This window comes from Mastigoproctus giganteus, chromosome 2 (assembly GCF_048544385.1).
Source record: "Mastigoproctus giganteus isolate SK-2022 chromosome 2, ASM4854438v1, whole genome shotgun sequence".
NCBI lineage: Eukaryota > Metazoa > Arthropoda > Arachnida > Uropygi > Thelyphonidae > Mastigoproctus > Mastigoproctus giganteus.
In genome coordinates, this window is record NC_143576.1 from 142,678,816 (window position 1) to 142,695,498 (window position 16,683).

A 16,683-nucleotide genomic window follows, 5' to 3' on the forward strand; every position below is an offset into this window, starting at 1 on the left:
GCAAATGAAGTTTAACATTGACAAATGTAAAGTACTACATATGGGAAACAGCAACCCTAGAGCAACGTATCAACTCTGTGGTACTACACTGACAGTGGTAGAGAATGAAAGGGACCAGGGGGTGGATGTGCAGGCAGATATGAAGTTCTCTGAGCAGTGCAGACAGGCTGCAAGAGTAGCTCATGGTGTATTGTCAATGATATATAGGAATTTTTCTAGCAGGGAGAAGGAGGTGATTATTCCCTTGTATAAGGCAATGGTAAGGCCACACCTAGAGTACTGTATACAGGTCTGGAGGCCTCATTTCAAGAATCAAGAAGGATGTAGAGTTGCTGGAACGAGTACAGAGAAGGGCAACAAGATTAGTGAATGGAACAAAGGGGTGCTCTTACGAAGAAAGGCTTAAGTTTTGCAAATTACAGTGTCTGGAGACTAGGCTCCAGCGAGGTGATCTGATAGAGGTGTATAAAGCCTTGAATGGTTTGAGCATGCTCAATGCTGATGGAAGAGCAATTTAACTTTGCTACTGTCAAATTTATCCCACCCAATACCACCCCTCTGTTTCAGCCGATGGATCAGCAAATGATTGCCAACTTTAAAAAAATTTATATGAAAAATATGCTTGCTTGCTAAGTACTTTGAAGAATGTTTGTTTGTTTGTTATTTGGCTTTTAGGAGCATTAGCAACTAAGGTCATATTGCTCAGGGGATATGCGGTGGTCATTCCATGACCTTTCCGCATCCTCTGTATTTGGTGGGCACGGCTCGAACCCCGGTCTAATCAAGAAGCATGTGCTACGCACTGCTGCTCCTGCCCACTACTTTGAAGAGACTTCAGGAAACAAAGCCATCAACTTCAAAAGTCTTAAACTAAAAATCTTAAACTAAAACATGTTACATTGCTAGATGAAATTGAATTGCTTTAGAAACAATTTGATTCCTTAGACCAAAAACTTGCTGTCCGGGAATTCAACATCTATTGATCTGCCAGGTGATACACTTGCAATTTTGGCCTTAGGAGAAAGATCAAGTGTAAACTGTTCTGGTTCATTTGGAAGATTTATCAGGAATTGATTTATTTTTGTAATATGGATAGGAGGACTACAATCAGCATATGTCTTCTAAAATTGATCTTGCCAAAGAACGTGGCACACTACACTTGCAACTGATAGGATCGAAAGGTGACATAAGTAATTACAGACCTGTCAGCTTAACATCTGTTCCAGGGAAAATAATGCAGTCACTGGTTAAAGAAGTAATGCAGGACCATCTGGACAGGAATGCAATTATACTGCGGTTATAGCATGAATTTGTTGGCAGTCTTGTCTAACCAGCTTGGTAGGTCTATGCAGTGACTTAGGAACTGGATGAAAAAATAATTTTAATATCATATACAGTACTTGAATTTCAGAAAGGCTTTTGATACTGTTGCACATAAAATGATGCTGTATAAACTGGAGTGTTGTGCATTAAGGGAAAATTACTTCTATGGATAAAGGGATGGTTAAGTGGAAAAAGACAGTGTGGTTATCAATGGGTACTATTTTTCAAGAAGTAATGTTATCGGTGGAGTTCCCCATGGTTCAGTGCTGGGTTGTTTTTAATATTTATTAATGAAGGTGCATCAAGCTTAATGTCAAAGTTGGCAGATGATACAAAGGTTGGGTGGTGGTACAGTGACTATACTTCTGCAACAAGATTTAGGAAAATTAGATCGATGGGCTGAGAAATGGCAGTTGAAGTTTAACATCAGTGTAAGGTACTGTTGATACGGTTGCACATAAATGGATAGCAGTAATTTCAGAGTAACTTATCAACTGTGTGGGACCACACTCAGAGTGGTAGAAAATGAAAAAGACCTGGCGGTAATTGTGCAGTCATATATGATCTGTAGCCGAGGGGTCAGGAGCAGGAGTGCAGTAGTACACGCCCTTTGAGTAGACCGGGGTTCAAGCCCCTGACTGCTAAATACGGTCGCTCTGCCAACCTGCACTGGACCAGCGTGGCAGATTGTGGTCCATTTCCCTTAGCATGAATTGTTGAGGAGGCTTCCATCCTGCAGTGAGCTGATAATGGGTGCAGTTTACTTTTTTTTTTTTTTTTTTTCTTTTTTTATATGAAATTCTCTAAGGAATGCAGACTTGTTGCCAGGACAACTCGTGGGGTTTTGTCATTTATATACAGAAACTTTGCTAATAGAGATAAGGAAATGATTATTCCTTTGTACAAAGGCATGGTTGTGCTGCATCTAGAATATTGTGTATGGGTCTGGAGCCCTCACTTTAGCAAGGATGTTGATCTGCCAGAACAGATTCAGAGAAGGGCAACCAGTTTGGTGAGGGGAACAAAAGGGTGCTCCTACCTAGACAGGCTTCAGTTCTGCAAATTGCAGTGTCTGGAGACTAGGCACCTTGTAGTGACCTGGTTGAGGTGTTTAAGGCATTGAATGGATTGAGTAAGCTAAATGTGAATTGTATTTTTACTCTTGCTGAGACTTGAGGGGGCATTTAGTTTGAGGAAGGATGGTTGCAGAAGTTTGCCTTCAGTCATCTGATTGTTGGTATAGGCTTCCATCTGTTGAAGTGAATGGTTTGAATAAATTCAAAGAACTAGACAAAATTCTTGGAGGGTACGGATGGGCGAAGTGTATTGTCGTTGGGTTTTTTTTTTTTTTCTTTGTAGATGCTATATAAGCTCTCCTTTTTGCATTGTTTGCCACTACTACTAACCTGCAAAATGGAGACAGAATTTTTTTTTTTTTTTTTTTTTTTTTGACATGAGAGAGAGAGAGAGAGAGATATTATCCTTTTGAATTTCCTAGATTTCAGACAAGTGACCAATCTGCTTGCTATGTGGGGACATTGAAAAGACTGAAAACACATTGCCAGAGAAGAAAAAATTCTCTATCACAACAATGCCAGACCCCATACAAGCAGCCTGGCATAGGAGAGACTTATGGAATTTGGGTGGATTCTTCCACTTTCCTTGGGCAATTTTCACCCATTTTATCCTATAAAGGATGGTCTTTGTGTCAGACACTTTATTTTTGATGATTGCAGGCATCAAGATGGCTCTTAGAGGCTGACAGCATCTACAGAATTGTGGAGGGGAGGAAGGCACTGGTTCAGAGGGGGAGAAAATGTATGCAAAGTGTGGTAACCATGTGAAAATATAATTGTTAGTTATATTTACACTTGAAGTATGTAGCATATAGTTTAAAATGCCATAGTAATATCTATCCATCATGGCCCTCATGTAATAATTACTCATGGGACATGTCCATATCTCTGATGTATGATTGAATTATCTACACTCGGTGACCACTGAATTGTGACCGCCCCATTTGTAATGGACTATGCCACATAGCTTGCACTATAAAAATCAAAACAGCTTCATACACTAAGGCAGTATTAATTTGCATCTTGTTGTGCAAGTCATTGGGATAAAGTAGCACTTATGGGATGTAGTGAAGATATCATGGAGTTTTGAAAGAGCATGGTTGTGAGAGAAATTATGCAAGGTGAGTGTTCCTGATGAACAAAGGGTACAGCACATTGTATGTGCTCAATGGTAGGTCACTGGGTGACGGTTGACATTGCTATACAATATGGAGAATGCAAGACAATATCCAAAATGACGATGTGCTATGCACTTAGGCATATAGGGTTTCACAGCAGACCACCCAAGAGATACCCTCTCCTCACTGCTGATCACCATCGACAGTGAATGCTGTGGTGTCAGCAACACACTGGTTGGATATTGGTGGACTAGAAACAAGTGTGTTGGTCAGATGAGTCCAAATATCTGGAACATGCCGATGGATACCATGTGCATTCAAGTACCACGAATCTATAGACCAATCGTGCATGGTGCTTGCTATCCAGTCAGTTAGCAGTGGTTGCTGAATATGGGGCATGTTTTGCTGGCAAGAACTAGGACCCCTGGTTCATATGCACCAACATTTCACTAGTGAGGTCTGCTGGCAGCTCTTAGGAGATTCTGTACATCTTGCCATGTTGCATTTTTTTCCAGACAGTTTAATTTTTTCCAGGATGATAATGTGCTGCGTTGTGCACGAGTGGTTCGAGGAACACACTAAAGATACCACCCATCTTAATTGGCCTCTAAATTTGCCTGACCTGAATCCAGTCAAACACCTGTGGAATATTTTGGAAAGAGAAGTGAGGCATATGGACACACAGCTGTTCTGAGACTGGAAAGCTTTGCAGGCATCATGACTGCAGAACCCTAGAGATGTCGTCAGACATCTAGTGGAATCAGTACCACTGCGAATAGCAGCTGTTGCCGTACGTACTTTGGCCCAACACAGTATTTGGTGGGTGGTCTCAATTCTGTGATCACTGGTGTACATAATGTGCATTTTTTTTCTTCCATGTAAAATCATGAAAGTGCACAGCTTTCTGCGACAAGGTTGTCTAGGGTTTGAGAACAAAAATAATTTCATCTACTAGAGTCCCACTAGTCAGGAACCACAAGACACGTATCAAAAAACAATCAAGGGAGAGCATGCAATAATCTCTGTGGATTGTAATTATCAGGAAATACATGTGAATAAAGTTTGTTCCGAAATTTTGTAGTTGGACAGTTTGAAAGGATGCCTAGTTGCAGAATGGGTTTGGGAAGAGTGGGGAAATTAGGTGCCAAATCAGAAAAGGTGTCCATGGAAATATCTATAGAAAAGGCATGCAGCAAAAACAATCTGTGCAACAAAGATACTTTTTAAGAGACTGGTCATTAATTAACCTATATACTCTTTTGGATGGAGTCACAAAGCTTGAAAAAGGTTTTTGAGGCACAAAAACCTTTTTCAAGGAGAAAGGTTTTCACAAAACCTTTCTCCTTAAACCTTTCTCCATTTAAAAAAAAAATTTTTTTTTTAAATTTATTTATTTTTTTTAAGGAGAAGCAATATTTGATGTGCTCATACCAGTAGATAGATAAGTCTGGATAATCACTGGCAGATGTGGAAACTTGTCTAGAAATATCACTATTGTCAAAGATGAGAATAAGAGCAGTAAAATCATTTTTTCTGAGAAATAGATAGGACTGAGTTTTAGAAAGATTGATGTTAGCTAAGTTTTCTTTGCCTCATTGCAGAATTACTTGGAGATTAGCATTTAAGGAATTGATTGTGGATATTCTAAGTTATTTGTGGAGAGCAAGGTTTCTTCAGCTGGAAAGAAGGAATGTATTGTGCTATCATCAGTGGCATTGTGGATAGGATTTCTGTCAGTGAGGAAGGTCAAAGAGAAAGAAGTGAACCATGAAATGCCAACATTACTAGAAAAGTTAGTGTGCTATCCATCATCAGCCAGTGTATGGTCAGAGAAAAAACTGAATATCCATTTATTGCTCACGGTTAGCAGGTGATAAGATGGGAGTTTGGATCATGTTTGACAAAGTTCTTTTGAACTTTGTCAAACATGATCCAAACCTTAGAAATTTCAAGAGCGACTACTTGGATTTCTCCAAATTTTTCCAAAGATGAGTAATATAAACCACTATGTTGCTAATGAATCTATATTGACAGAATCCACATTGTTGATTGTTTATCAGAAGGAAGGCTTTAAGATAGTTTCAGTTGGTGGGTGGTGGATTTTTACATTATGTTGGAAAGATGAAGTTCAATTGGATGATAACTGGATGGGGTTGGGAGTTATTGCCCTTTTCGTGGCATCTTGCTTGATCAGAATTCTTCTAACATACTTCTTTCAGATGACCACAGGAGATATTGGGCAAAGCGTTTTGAATATGACAGCAAGTGGTTTACTGAGATTCTTGATACAAGGGTCAAAGTTTCTTTTGCTTAAGATGCAGTGGGGTTTTGATGATGGTGGGAGTATTGATGGACAGGAGTTGTGGCTAACAAAAAGACACCTTTTCTATTCTTAGCCTGTTCCAAATTGTTTGGACTGATTGATAACTGTTACAAGTTAATGCTGCAAGCTTTAGCTTAGACAGAACTGAAGCTGGAAGTTGAACACAAACACTTCTGACATGTTACATTCTTATCTTGAACAGACCTTGTGCATTTATTAGAAAACAAAGGTTTAGATAAGAGACAAGATTTTAGGGTAGCATGTGGAATAAAGCAGTGCTTCTCAAACTATCTGTACTGAAGGACCAGTTTCTTTTTATTTTCAATCTGTTGCAGACCGGCAATGTCTGCAACCAGTTTCCAATTCGTCGCAGACCAATAACAGTTTGCGGACTACACTTTGAGTAGCACTGGAATAAAGGATTTCGTCCCTACATGAATAATTTCACCAATATGATCTGATCCAATTTTGGAGTCAGAAGATTTAAAACTTTCCAACTAAGGAAAGACACACAAATCATTCGGACTATCCCAATTCACAATTTCTATATTGCACTGAGAATTGATGTGTGAGAGGGGAGGGCTCCATATTAGAGGTGATCATCCCCAAGTTATGATATGAAGTGTTTAGAGAAACACTAACTGAGCAAAAGTCGTGGCATATCATTCAACTTGGTCTTATACAACTTTAAAAAAAACAATGAAAGTGCCAAGGAAAATTGCCACTTAGGAAAGTTAGACCTGATGGAGAAAATTGAATTTAATTTAAAACAGTAAAAACAGTTTTTGCCATACTACTGGCTTATGTTTTGTTTTATTTGAATTATCAGAGATATATATATATATATATATATATATATATATATATAGAAAATTATTTTAATGTTATGTGCAAATCTTTAATTTAACTTATGCTAATAATGAAAATACCGTGTACCCTGGGAGCGATGTATGTTGAATAAAGGGGGGAAGAACGGAAAAGAGTAACGTTATAAACAAAGTGCGAATTTTGAAAAATGCAAAATTTGAAAAGAACGAAAATAGAAATAGCAGATTTTTGAAAAGAACGACCAAAGTAGAAATAGCATTGCAGTATCTTTCATAATTTCTGTGTCTTCTTCAGAGGTCATCCACCTAAATTATGAAAAAGAACAGCAATACTCTTACTTCTGTAACAGTAACAGAAGTAAGAGTATTGCTGTTCTTTTTCATAATTTAGGTGGATGACCTCTGAAGAAGACACAGAAATTATGAAAGATACTGCAATGCTATTTCTACTTTGGTCGTTCTTTTCAAAAATCTGCTATTTCTATTTTCGTTCTTTTCAAATTTTGCATTTTTCAAAATTCGCACTTTGTTTATAACGTTACTCTTTTCCGTTCTTCCCCCCTTTATTCAACATACATCGCTCCCAGGGTACACGGTATTTTCGTTATTAGCATAAGTTAAATTAAAGATTTGCACATAACATTAAAATAATTTTCTATATATACATTATGGTTGTAGGGTACCTTTGCTCTTGCAGTGTCCCTGATCCATAATTCATATTATTGATATTTCATTTTATCTCTATTCAAATTCAAATCCATTTTCTTTCTTTACTTAATTTTAATTTTTATTCATAATTATATATATATATATATATATATAATAATAATAAGCAATCAATAACGATGAACACGGCACACACAAATGAGATACACAGTAACAAGTTTAAGAAATAGGAATGAAGAGAATATTCTGAATTTTTTTTTTTTTTTTTTCCTCCAGCAAGGGGACACATTTCACCATAATAACTTAAAAAATCCACAGAATTCCAGCTATCAGTATTATTGCAAATGCAATAAGATCTAGTTTACTACCTGTTTATAATAGATTACATTAACATAAAAGCCCAATAAACTGGAAACTGCAGATTGTTTTTATTGTTTTCTGGTAGTGACCTCCAGAAATGTGCTTTAGTAAAATGTGAACTCAGGTCAGGTGATAGTGTTTCTGCTTTAATCCTGTGAAGTTCTTTACAGAAAATTTAATTTCAACCATTATCATGGTGCCAGCTAAGAGAATAAGTGACGGTGGTACTAGTAAATCTACCAATAAAAAGAAAGTGGTCAATTTGGATCAGAAAATTAAAATAATAAGGATGTATGAAAATGGTCAAACATTAACAAGTATCGAGCAGAATTTAGATTTTTCACGGTCAACAGTGAACACGATAAAAGCCAAAGACTGAATACAAGAAGCGATTGGCACCAATGAAGTTAAGAAATATCTTTTGTTTATATTTCTATTTGTGATGCTAGTCATTAATGTAACATACCATCGTGAAAAAGGGTTAGAAATGTGAAATTCCTAGGCGATGCACTTTCTTTGAACACCAATGTATATCTCATGTGTGAATACCTTCACAACGAGTTGCTGTGATATTGCACAACATCAAATAAGTAATGCTTCACCAACGGAGAAGACTATTTTTACTACAGTAAAATCTCATTAATACAAACTCGGTTTATACAAAGTACTCGTTTATACGAAGTACATACCTTGTGAAAGGATAGACTTTCACATACCTTGTGAAAGGATAGACTTTTCTATATATTACAAAGTTCGTTTTCACCCCATGAAAAATATTGTTATTTTGTACATTTAATACAAATCTTGGCACAGTTGTCCAATTATTGCCCCTATTATTGTCTGATAAACTTTACTTGTTAGAATTTACTTTTGTGTAAACAAAACCAGTTTAGGGTAGTTACAGCTTAAATAAAGTGCACTATGAAAAATCATTGTGAAAGATATGTTAAATTAACAAAAAAATACAAACAGTTTTTCTAAATTGTTTACATACACTCTCTTGCACTCCACAGGAAAAAGTCAATTGCAATTGTTGTGCTGCTTCAGAGTCTTTTGCTACAGTATAATCTATTTTTTGTGCAGTTTTATCTGAGCTAATGTCTTTTTTTGCAACTTGTCTTTAAATTAATTTAAAGTTTGTTTATATTAAATATCTAGCAGTGTTATGGCAACAAAACATAAACTGATGGAATTAAGCCTGGAAATAAGGCTGATAGGATGGAACGAAGCAAAATGGACATTGCAAAGGCAACATCCCTTTATCCACAATACTGAAACCCAAAAAAAAAACAATGTGTTGATATTGGAGCAGCAGTAAAAAAAAAAAACAGGATAAGAATTCCACATTTGGTGGTATGGGCTTGGCACACCCAGGGTCCTGAACTAGATCTCATCATTCTTCTCTTTCTTGGTGATTCCCTTCTACTTTTAACTCTCTCTCTCTCTCTCTCTCTCTCTCTCTCTCTCTCTCTCTCTCTCTCTCTCTCATAAGGTAACTTGGGAATTTTTTTTTTTTTTTTCCCTGGTGCAGCATAAGCCTCGGGCTTCCTTGCGCCATATGGCTATTAATAATAATAATAATAACTTAAAGGAATTTTGGAAAACCAGGTTCTTGGAATGAAAATGACTGCGTTCTTGGAATGAAATTTCAGCTCAGTTCCTCTATGCAGCCTGGAAGAATTTGTGGCCTTCAGTCATCCATGATTTTGAATTATTTGAAGCTGAAGGTGTTCTAGATTAAGAAATTATCACTCTTTGTGAGTCCTTGGCTCCTGATATTGATGCAGCAGATGTGGAGGAGTTAATTGAGGACAATGGAAGGGAGTTGACGAAACAGGAGCTCCAGAAATTAGAGCAGATGGGTGAGCATGCCAGTGGAGATGAGGAACATGAGGAAGGTGACCATGTAGCAACAACTCAAGAAATTAAAGACATGTTTGCTGCATGGGACATTGTGAAGAGGACAGTAAGAATAAAAAAATTATGTACCAGGTACATAATGAGTTGCTGCTGCTCTACTCTGAGACTGATAGTGTCACAGTGGCAGCTGTTAAAAATGTCTTTACTGCAGAAACTGGTACAGTAAAATAAAACATTATGAAACTGGTACAATAAAATAAATAAATAAAGTACTGCTGCATTATTTTTATTGAAAAAATAATTTCAGTACAATGAAATACTATGAATTGAATTTTTCATTGTACTAGTGTACAATGAAATAATTCATATAAAATATATTAGTCTATGGTAACTGAATAAGATATATAATATTGGTCTGAGGGAGGGAGGGATGGATGGATGGATGGATGGATGGATAGGTAGATAGATATATACAGCTAGCCCTCGCATAACACGAGTTCAATTAACGCGATTTTCAGTTAACACTATTTAAAAAAAATTATACCACTTTTCACTTTACACGATGCAAATTTCCAATTAATGCGATCTTTTTTTTTTTATGCGATAGTTGAAAAAGATTTGAATCGTGTGTTAAGCTTACCACGAGTCGTACGGTCAATAAACAAACGTTTGCCTGCTGCCTGTCTCGGTGTGTTCCATCAACCATCGGAAGAAGACGTGTTACTTGTTTGTCTCCTGCTAATAAAGTCAATGCACACTTGCATAAAAATTCAAATTTTTAAATGAGTCAGATGAAAATGTTACCGCAAAGGAGATAACGGTAAAAGAATTAGATGAAATCTTTCGTATCGCATAGAACCTCAAACAAAAGGTTTGATGTCCTCTGCGATATTTATTTTGCCAGGGTTCAGAGAAGATTGTTGTCGGCTATCAGAAATTAATTGATGAAAAGAGAAAGTCAACACTGTTCAAATATTTCCGCAACAGTCATTTCTTCATTGTGTATTTTATGTCAGAGGTTCCCAAACTTTCTCGGTTCATGGCGCCCTTAGTGTCTCAGTAATTTTTTCAAGGCGCACCCAGACCAAAAGAAATACCTAACAGTTCCGTTTAGTAGTTAGGACCAAACAACTTAATAAGAAATGCTGAAGCTGTGAACTACCTCGAGCTAGTAGTTTGCGTGGTGTCCGACAGATGTCAAGTATCGCTGTGTTTCCCTCAAAAATTTTAAATATTCCACGGCACACAGTTTGGGAACCGCTGTTTTATGCAATAAATATTTAATTCCATAATTATTTTCATTATCTTTTACATAGTTAAAAAGTTATTTGTAAGGTATTTTTAAAATTCTTTATGGGCATTCCAGAAGGTCAAGGAACAAAAATTATAATTTTTCCTATTGATTATTATATTCAATTAACACGTTTCCGTTTTGCGCTCACGGGATGAATTAATCGAGGCCAGCCTGTATATATATATATATATATGTATATAAAGATATATAATAATAAGATATAAAAATATTGGTCTATGGTAACTGAAATAAGATATATAATTTTGATACTCAAATGATTTTAATTCACGAGTGAATACTCCATCGATTGTTGTTCCATTATATGTAGTATTTGACTTAATATCTAAATTGAACACTTCTTTCATAAATTTAGAAAACTTCTTTCCAGCTCAGAATTTAATTCTAGATTGAAATCAGCGAGAACTATAGGTATATGATCCAGTGTCTCTTCCAATAATTTTGCACCTTCAATGGAATACAGCATCAAATTCTTGTTTCATAATCTGCAACGTGTTTAACTGTCAACATTATTCATTCATTTATTCACACAATATTATTCGTTACGCTGAAAGCTCGCTCAGCTTCAGCACTGCTAATCGCAATGGTTTCAAAGATATTTCTGGTTTTCTTAATTAATTGAAAAGGGAATTTCAACCGATTTTAAAGATAAATTGTCTTCAACAAAATCTCTAAAATCATTAATTTTTATTTCATATTTTATCCGAAAACTTAAATTCTTATTCAGTTTTCACCGGCTTGCCACCAAGACGAAAGTTCTTTCACATTCCACGATTTCCAGTAGCATATGTTTAAAATTTCTTTCAATGATATCATTATTTTCTTTATTTAATTTAAAATCGCCCTGTTGCATTAATAACTTATCCTTTAAGGATAAAACAATGCATTTAATAATCTGTCACGAGGTAATTTTTTTACTTCCGATTTTGATTCCTTCAAATTCTTTCCACTTCAACATGCTCTCAATTTTAGCTTCATTTATTTCCTTCAGAATTTTTCAAATTAGCAATAGCATTCATAGTTTGAATAATTAATTTATATGCTTTTACCATTGTGATGCTGCGACTTTGTAAAGCTTCTGAAAGGTAAGGAGCTCCTGCAGGATGTCGATCATTAGTGCTAAATGGTTAAGAAATTCCAAATTTAAAAGTCCATTTAATAATCCTGGATTATTTAACTTCTGATTCAAAATGTTTGCACAAAGCGGGATGATTCCTCCAACCCACAATTGCCGTCCGCAAGCTACAAGTTGCTCATCGTCGCCCAAACACGCAACCGATCTTTATAGTTTCCACATAAAGTTCTTTAGCAATCATCCTTAATTCGTGCTAGTTTTTTGGAGACTGGTAATACAGTTTTTTTTTTTTTTTTTTAATTATTGCCTGTATGCCATTATATTTTTGAACATTTTCTACACAGTGAAAGGCTCGACAAAGTTTCAAAATCTGCCAACATTTCATCTTCGTAAAGTTTACTTAATATCTTAGTTGCTTCAATCCCCTTTCTATGTTGCTACCGTCACTAGTTCTTTGAATACAGTGCAAAATGTCAGATAGACAGAAGAAATTTACTGGAAGGCATGGATCACTCACTTCTACAAAAAACATACACCCGTTTGTCGGAGTAAAGGGGAACCACAACATGGGTTGACCAGAGGCTGTAATCTCTTTCATCCTTAATTCGCACTTTCTAATTACCTAAATTGCCTCAAAGGCCAGAGGTGAGAACAATGCATACAAAGTTGTCTCTCCTAATCCATCGTTATACGGAAATTTTCTTCGTTCAACGGAAACTATTTTAAATGTAATTATCAAGGGGAATCAAAATATTCGCTATAAAAAAGTTCGTTAAACAGAGGTCCAACTGTAATTAAATCAAAAATGAAGCAATTTTAAAATATATAATTGATCAATTGCGCCATTAAAATGCTGGGAATGGAGCCTCATTCACCCCACCATAGTTTCCGCTGTGGATTCTCAATAATTGCATCCAGTATTTCATTTGTAAAATAAATGATCGTCTCAACAATGGGCTCTCGCGAGCCCGCTATAGCTCACCACTGCTGTCAGCTCATGTAGACACTATAGGGATGTAATAAGGAATCTCATTATTAGCCATTTCTAATTTTGCTTTTTTTTTTGTGCACGAAATTCCTTCATTTGTTCTGCTGGAGTTTTAGATTCCTGATGAGTATCAGACATAGTAGAACTCTGTGGTTGAATTTCATTATGATTCGGAATAGTTTGAATTTCTAATTTCCTTCCATCTGCAAAACCACCCATCAAAAGATTTAAATGTGTCATCATATCCAACAAGTAGCTCATGAAATTTAAGTGCCTATGCTTTCAAATTCGCCTCATTTATCACTACTCCTTCACTTTTTTTTTTTTTTTTTTTTTTTTTGATTTGGTAGTTGTTGGCGCATCGGCTTCTGTGGCCATATTGCACCTCCCAAGGTTTTTGCAGTACTTTGATCCAAGCCCGAGGCGGGAATCGAACCGCGACCTTTGGGTTGCCGGGCAGGTACTTTACCCACTCGGCTAGCCCGGTCGGCTTACTCCTTCACTATGGTTCTGTAGATGCTACATGTACAAGAATTGGTCCACATTACTGTTTTCAAGCTGACTGGGCTAGCCAGGTGGGTAAAGTGCCTGTCTGGCAACCCAAAGGTTGCGGGTTCGAATCCCGCCTCAGGCTAGGATCACAGTAAAATGCAAAAACTTTGGGAGGTGCATTATGGCCACAGAAGCCGATGTGCCAACAACTAACAAAAAAAAAAAAAAATACTGTTTTCACAAAGTTTAATTTTCTTTCTTTGGACAAACTGATAATGTTACCAACAGCAAATTCTAAACAAGAAACATTCAAGGAAATAATCTTGGAAGCCACTAGGTTTTCCTTACCAACTAAGAAATGCCATTCAAGGTTTAGGCCAAAATAATTGTCAAATGAACTAATGAGACTCGTAGCTGAAAAGAAAAATGCATTGGATGCATATAAATTATCAGGAAACACAGAAGTATATGTTAGACATAAGCTAGTCTGTAATCAAGCCACAAAGGAAGTTAGGAAAATGAAAGCAGATTACGAGAAATCTTTGGCAAAGGATGCAAAGAAAAACAGCAAAAACTTCTTTACTTATGTGAACTCTAGAAGGAAGGGGATGAATCAAATTAGTCCACTTGATATTGATAGTTTGACTGTTTATGATCCTGCTCAGATAGCTGACAAATTGAATGAATAATTTTCATCTACATTCACACATGAGGAATTGTGTAGAGAAGTGGAGGACAGAAGCTTATTAAACTCTAACTTAATTATTTTGTAATAACTGAGAGCAAAGGAAGAGAAATTGTTGAAGATAAACATAAGAAAGGCACCTGGGGTGGATGGGATCTATCCAGTTATATTAAAGGAGGCAGCAAAGTAAGTAAGCAAACCCTTAGCCATAATTATGAGAGCATCCTTGGATTCAGGGGAGATCCCATGGACTGGAGATGTGCAAATGTATGCCCAATTCACAAAGGGGGGGGGGGTAAAAGGATGACACGATTAATTACATACCTGTTAGTTTAACTTCTGTTCTGGAGAAAATAATGGAGTCACTGGTTAAAGAAGCACTGCAAGATCATCTAGACAAGACTGCAGTAATAATTCAGACACAGCATGGGTTTGTTGAGGGAAGGTCTTGTCTGAACAGTTTGATTGGATACTATGATGTGGTCACAAAGAAAAAGAATGCAAAAAATTATTTTGATTTTATATATGTGGATTTCAGGAAAGCTTGTCAAAGTGTTTCACAAGGAAGACTACTTTTTTTTTTTTTTTTTGATTTGGTAGTTGTTGGCGCATCGGCTTCTGTGGCCATATTGCACCTCCCAAGGTTTTTGCAGTACTTTGATCCAAGCCCGAGGCGGGAATCGAACCCGCGAGCTTTGGGTTGCCGGGCAGGTACTTTACCCACTCGGCTAGCCCGGTCGGCCGGAAGACTACTGTACAATTTGGAACAGTATGGCATTAAGGGCAAGTTGCTACTATAGATAAAAGGATGTTGATGGGAAAAGACAGAGAGTGGTAATCAATGGACACTGCTCTTTGTGGACTAAAGTTATTAGTAGAGTCTCCCTGGAGATTTCGGTGTTCAGCCCATTGTTGTTTTGTATATTTATCAATGATATTGATGAAGGTATATCAGGCTTAATGTCCAAGTTTGCTGATGTTACAATGGTTGGCAGGGTTGTTAATGACAGTATGCAACTGGAAAATGAAAAAATCTAGAAAAGTTGGGCAGATGGGCTGAGAAGTGGAAACTGAAGTTTAACACTGACAAATGCAAAGTACTGCATGTGCATAGCAATAACCCCAGAGAAACATACCAACTGTGTGGTAACAACAAAAGTACCAACTACATTCGGGGTGGTAGAAAATGAAAAAGACCTGGGGTAATTGCATAGTCAGATATGTTGTTGTTATTTGGTTTTTAGGAGCATTAGCAACTAAGGCCATATTGCTCCGAGATATGCGGTGGTCATTCCCTGACCTTTCCGCATCCTCCGTATTTGGTGGTGATGGGCTCGAACCCCGGTCTAATCAAGAAGCGTGTGCTAGGCACTGCTGCTCCTTCCCACCTGGCTACGGAGGCGCCTCGTTATAGTCAGATATGAAGTTCTGAGCAGTGCAAGCAGGCAGCCAGGGCAGGTCATGTGGTCTTGTCAATAATATACAGTTATTTTGCTAGTAAGGAAAAGGAGGTGATTATCCCTTTGTATAAGTCAATGGTCAGGACACGCCTTGAGTATTGCATACAGGTCTGGAGGCCTAATTTTAGGAAGGATGTAGACTTGCTATAACGAGTACAGAGAAGGATAACAAGATTGGTGAGGGGAACGAAGGGGTCCTCTTACCAAAAAAGACTTAAGTTCTGAAAATTGCAGCATCTGGAGACTAGGCACCTTTGAGGTGATCTGATTGAAGTGTATAAGGCCTTGAATGGTTTGAGCAGGTGCAATGATGATGGGATTCTTCCTCTTACTTATATTATGAAACTGAGGGGGCATAAATTAAAATTGAGGAATGAGAGTTGTAGAATAGAAGTGAGGAAATTTGCCTTTAGCCATGGGTAGTTGATTGCTGAAACAAACTTCTCTATGTCATTATGGAATTCGATAGCTTAAATAAATTCAAGGAAGAACTGGACAAACGTTTAGAGTGAATGGAGGGGTGAATGTTTTTTTTTTGGGCTGCTGTTGTATAATCTTGCTTTCTTGCATCATATGCCTCTACTAATGCTAATATACAGCCAATTTTTAGCTAATTAACCCCCCCTGGAATTTTTTTTATTTTTTATGATAATCCCAAGGATGAGAAGTATTAGAACCTATAGTACTTAGTACCTTGCATGGGTTGAAATATAAGATGAAAGAAGATACCTGTTGACATCAGACTTGAATTTCCATAGCGTAATTTTCCGGAAATACATATGAAGGGAGGTTGTTCCAGAAAATGCAAGTTGAAGAAATAAATGAGGAAGAAGAATAAAAGTTGTTGTGTGAGTTTTTAATTGGACAATAAAAAATGTTGACTGGTTGCAGCACATATTTGGACTGGTTTGGAAGAGAGAATGGGCATTACAGTGGCCAATTCAAAAGAACAGTGCCCATGGAAGTATATATAGAAAAGGCATGCTGCAGAAACTGAATATTTATGAGACAGTGTGGAGAGACTATATTAGAGATGAGTCATTAATTAACCTAACTGCCCCCTTTTTAATGGAATCTAGAAACCAGACAGAGGTTTTCGGGGTCGTCCCAGATGTGGG

General features: G+C 37.0%; 1 protein-coding gene across 1 annotated transcript in view; it reads right to left on the minus strand.

Moving 5' to 3' along the window:
- Window positions 1-6,574: 6,574 nt before the first annotated feature.
- Window positions 6,575-16,683, minus strand: part of LOC150089626 (cilia- and flagella-associated protein 43-like) — a 204,059-nt gene continuing 193,950 nt past the window's right edge. The window contains exon 14 of the mRNA XM_090390056.1: window positions 6,575-6,580. Within this exon, the coding sequence (XP_090246182.1) occupies window positions 6,575-6,580 (6 nt within the window). The remainder of the gene's footprint in view (window positions 6,581-16,683) is intronic.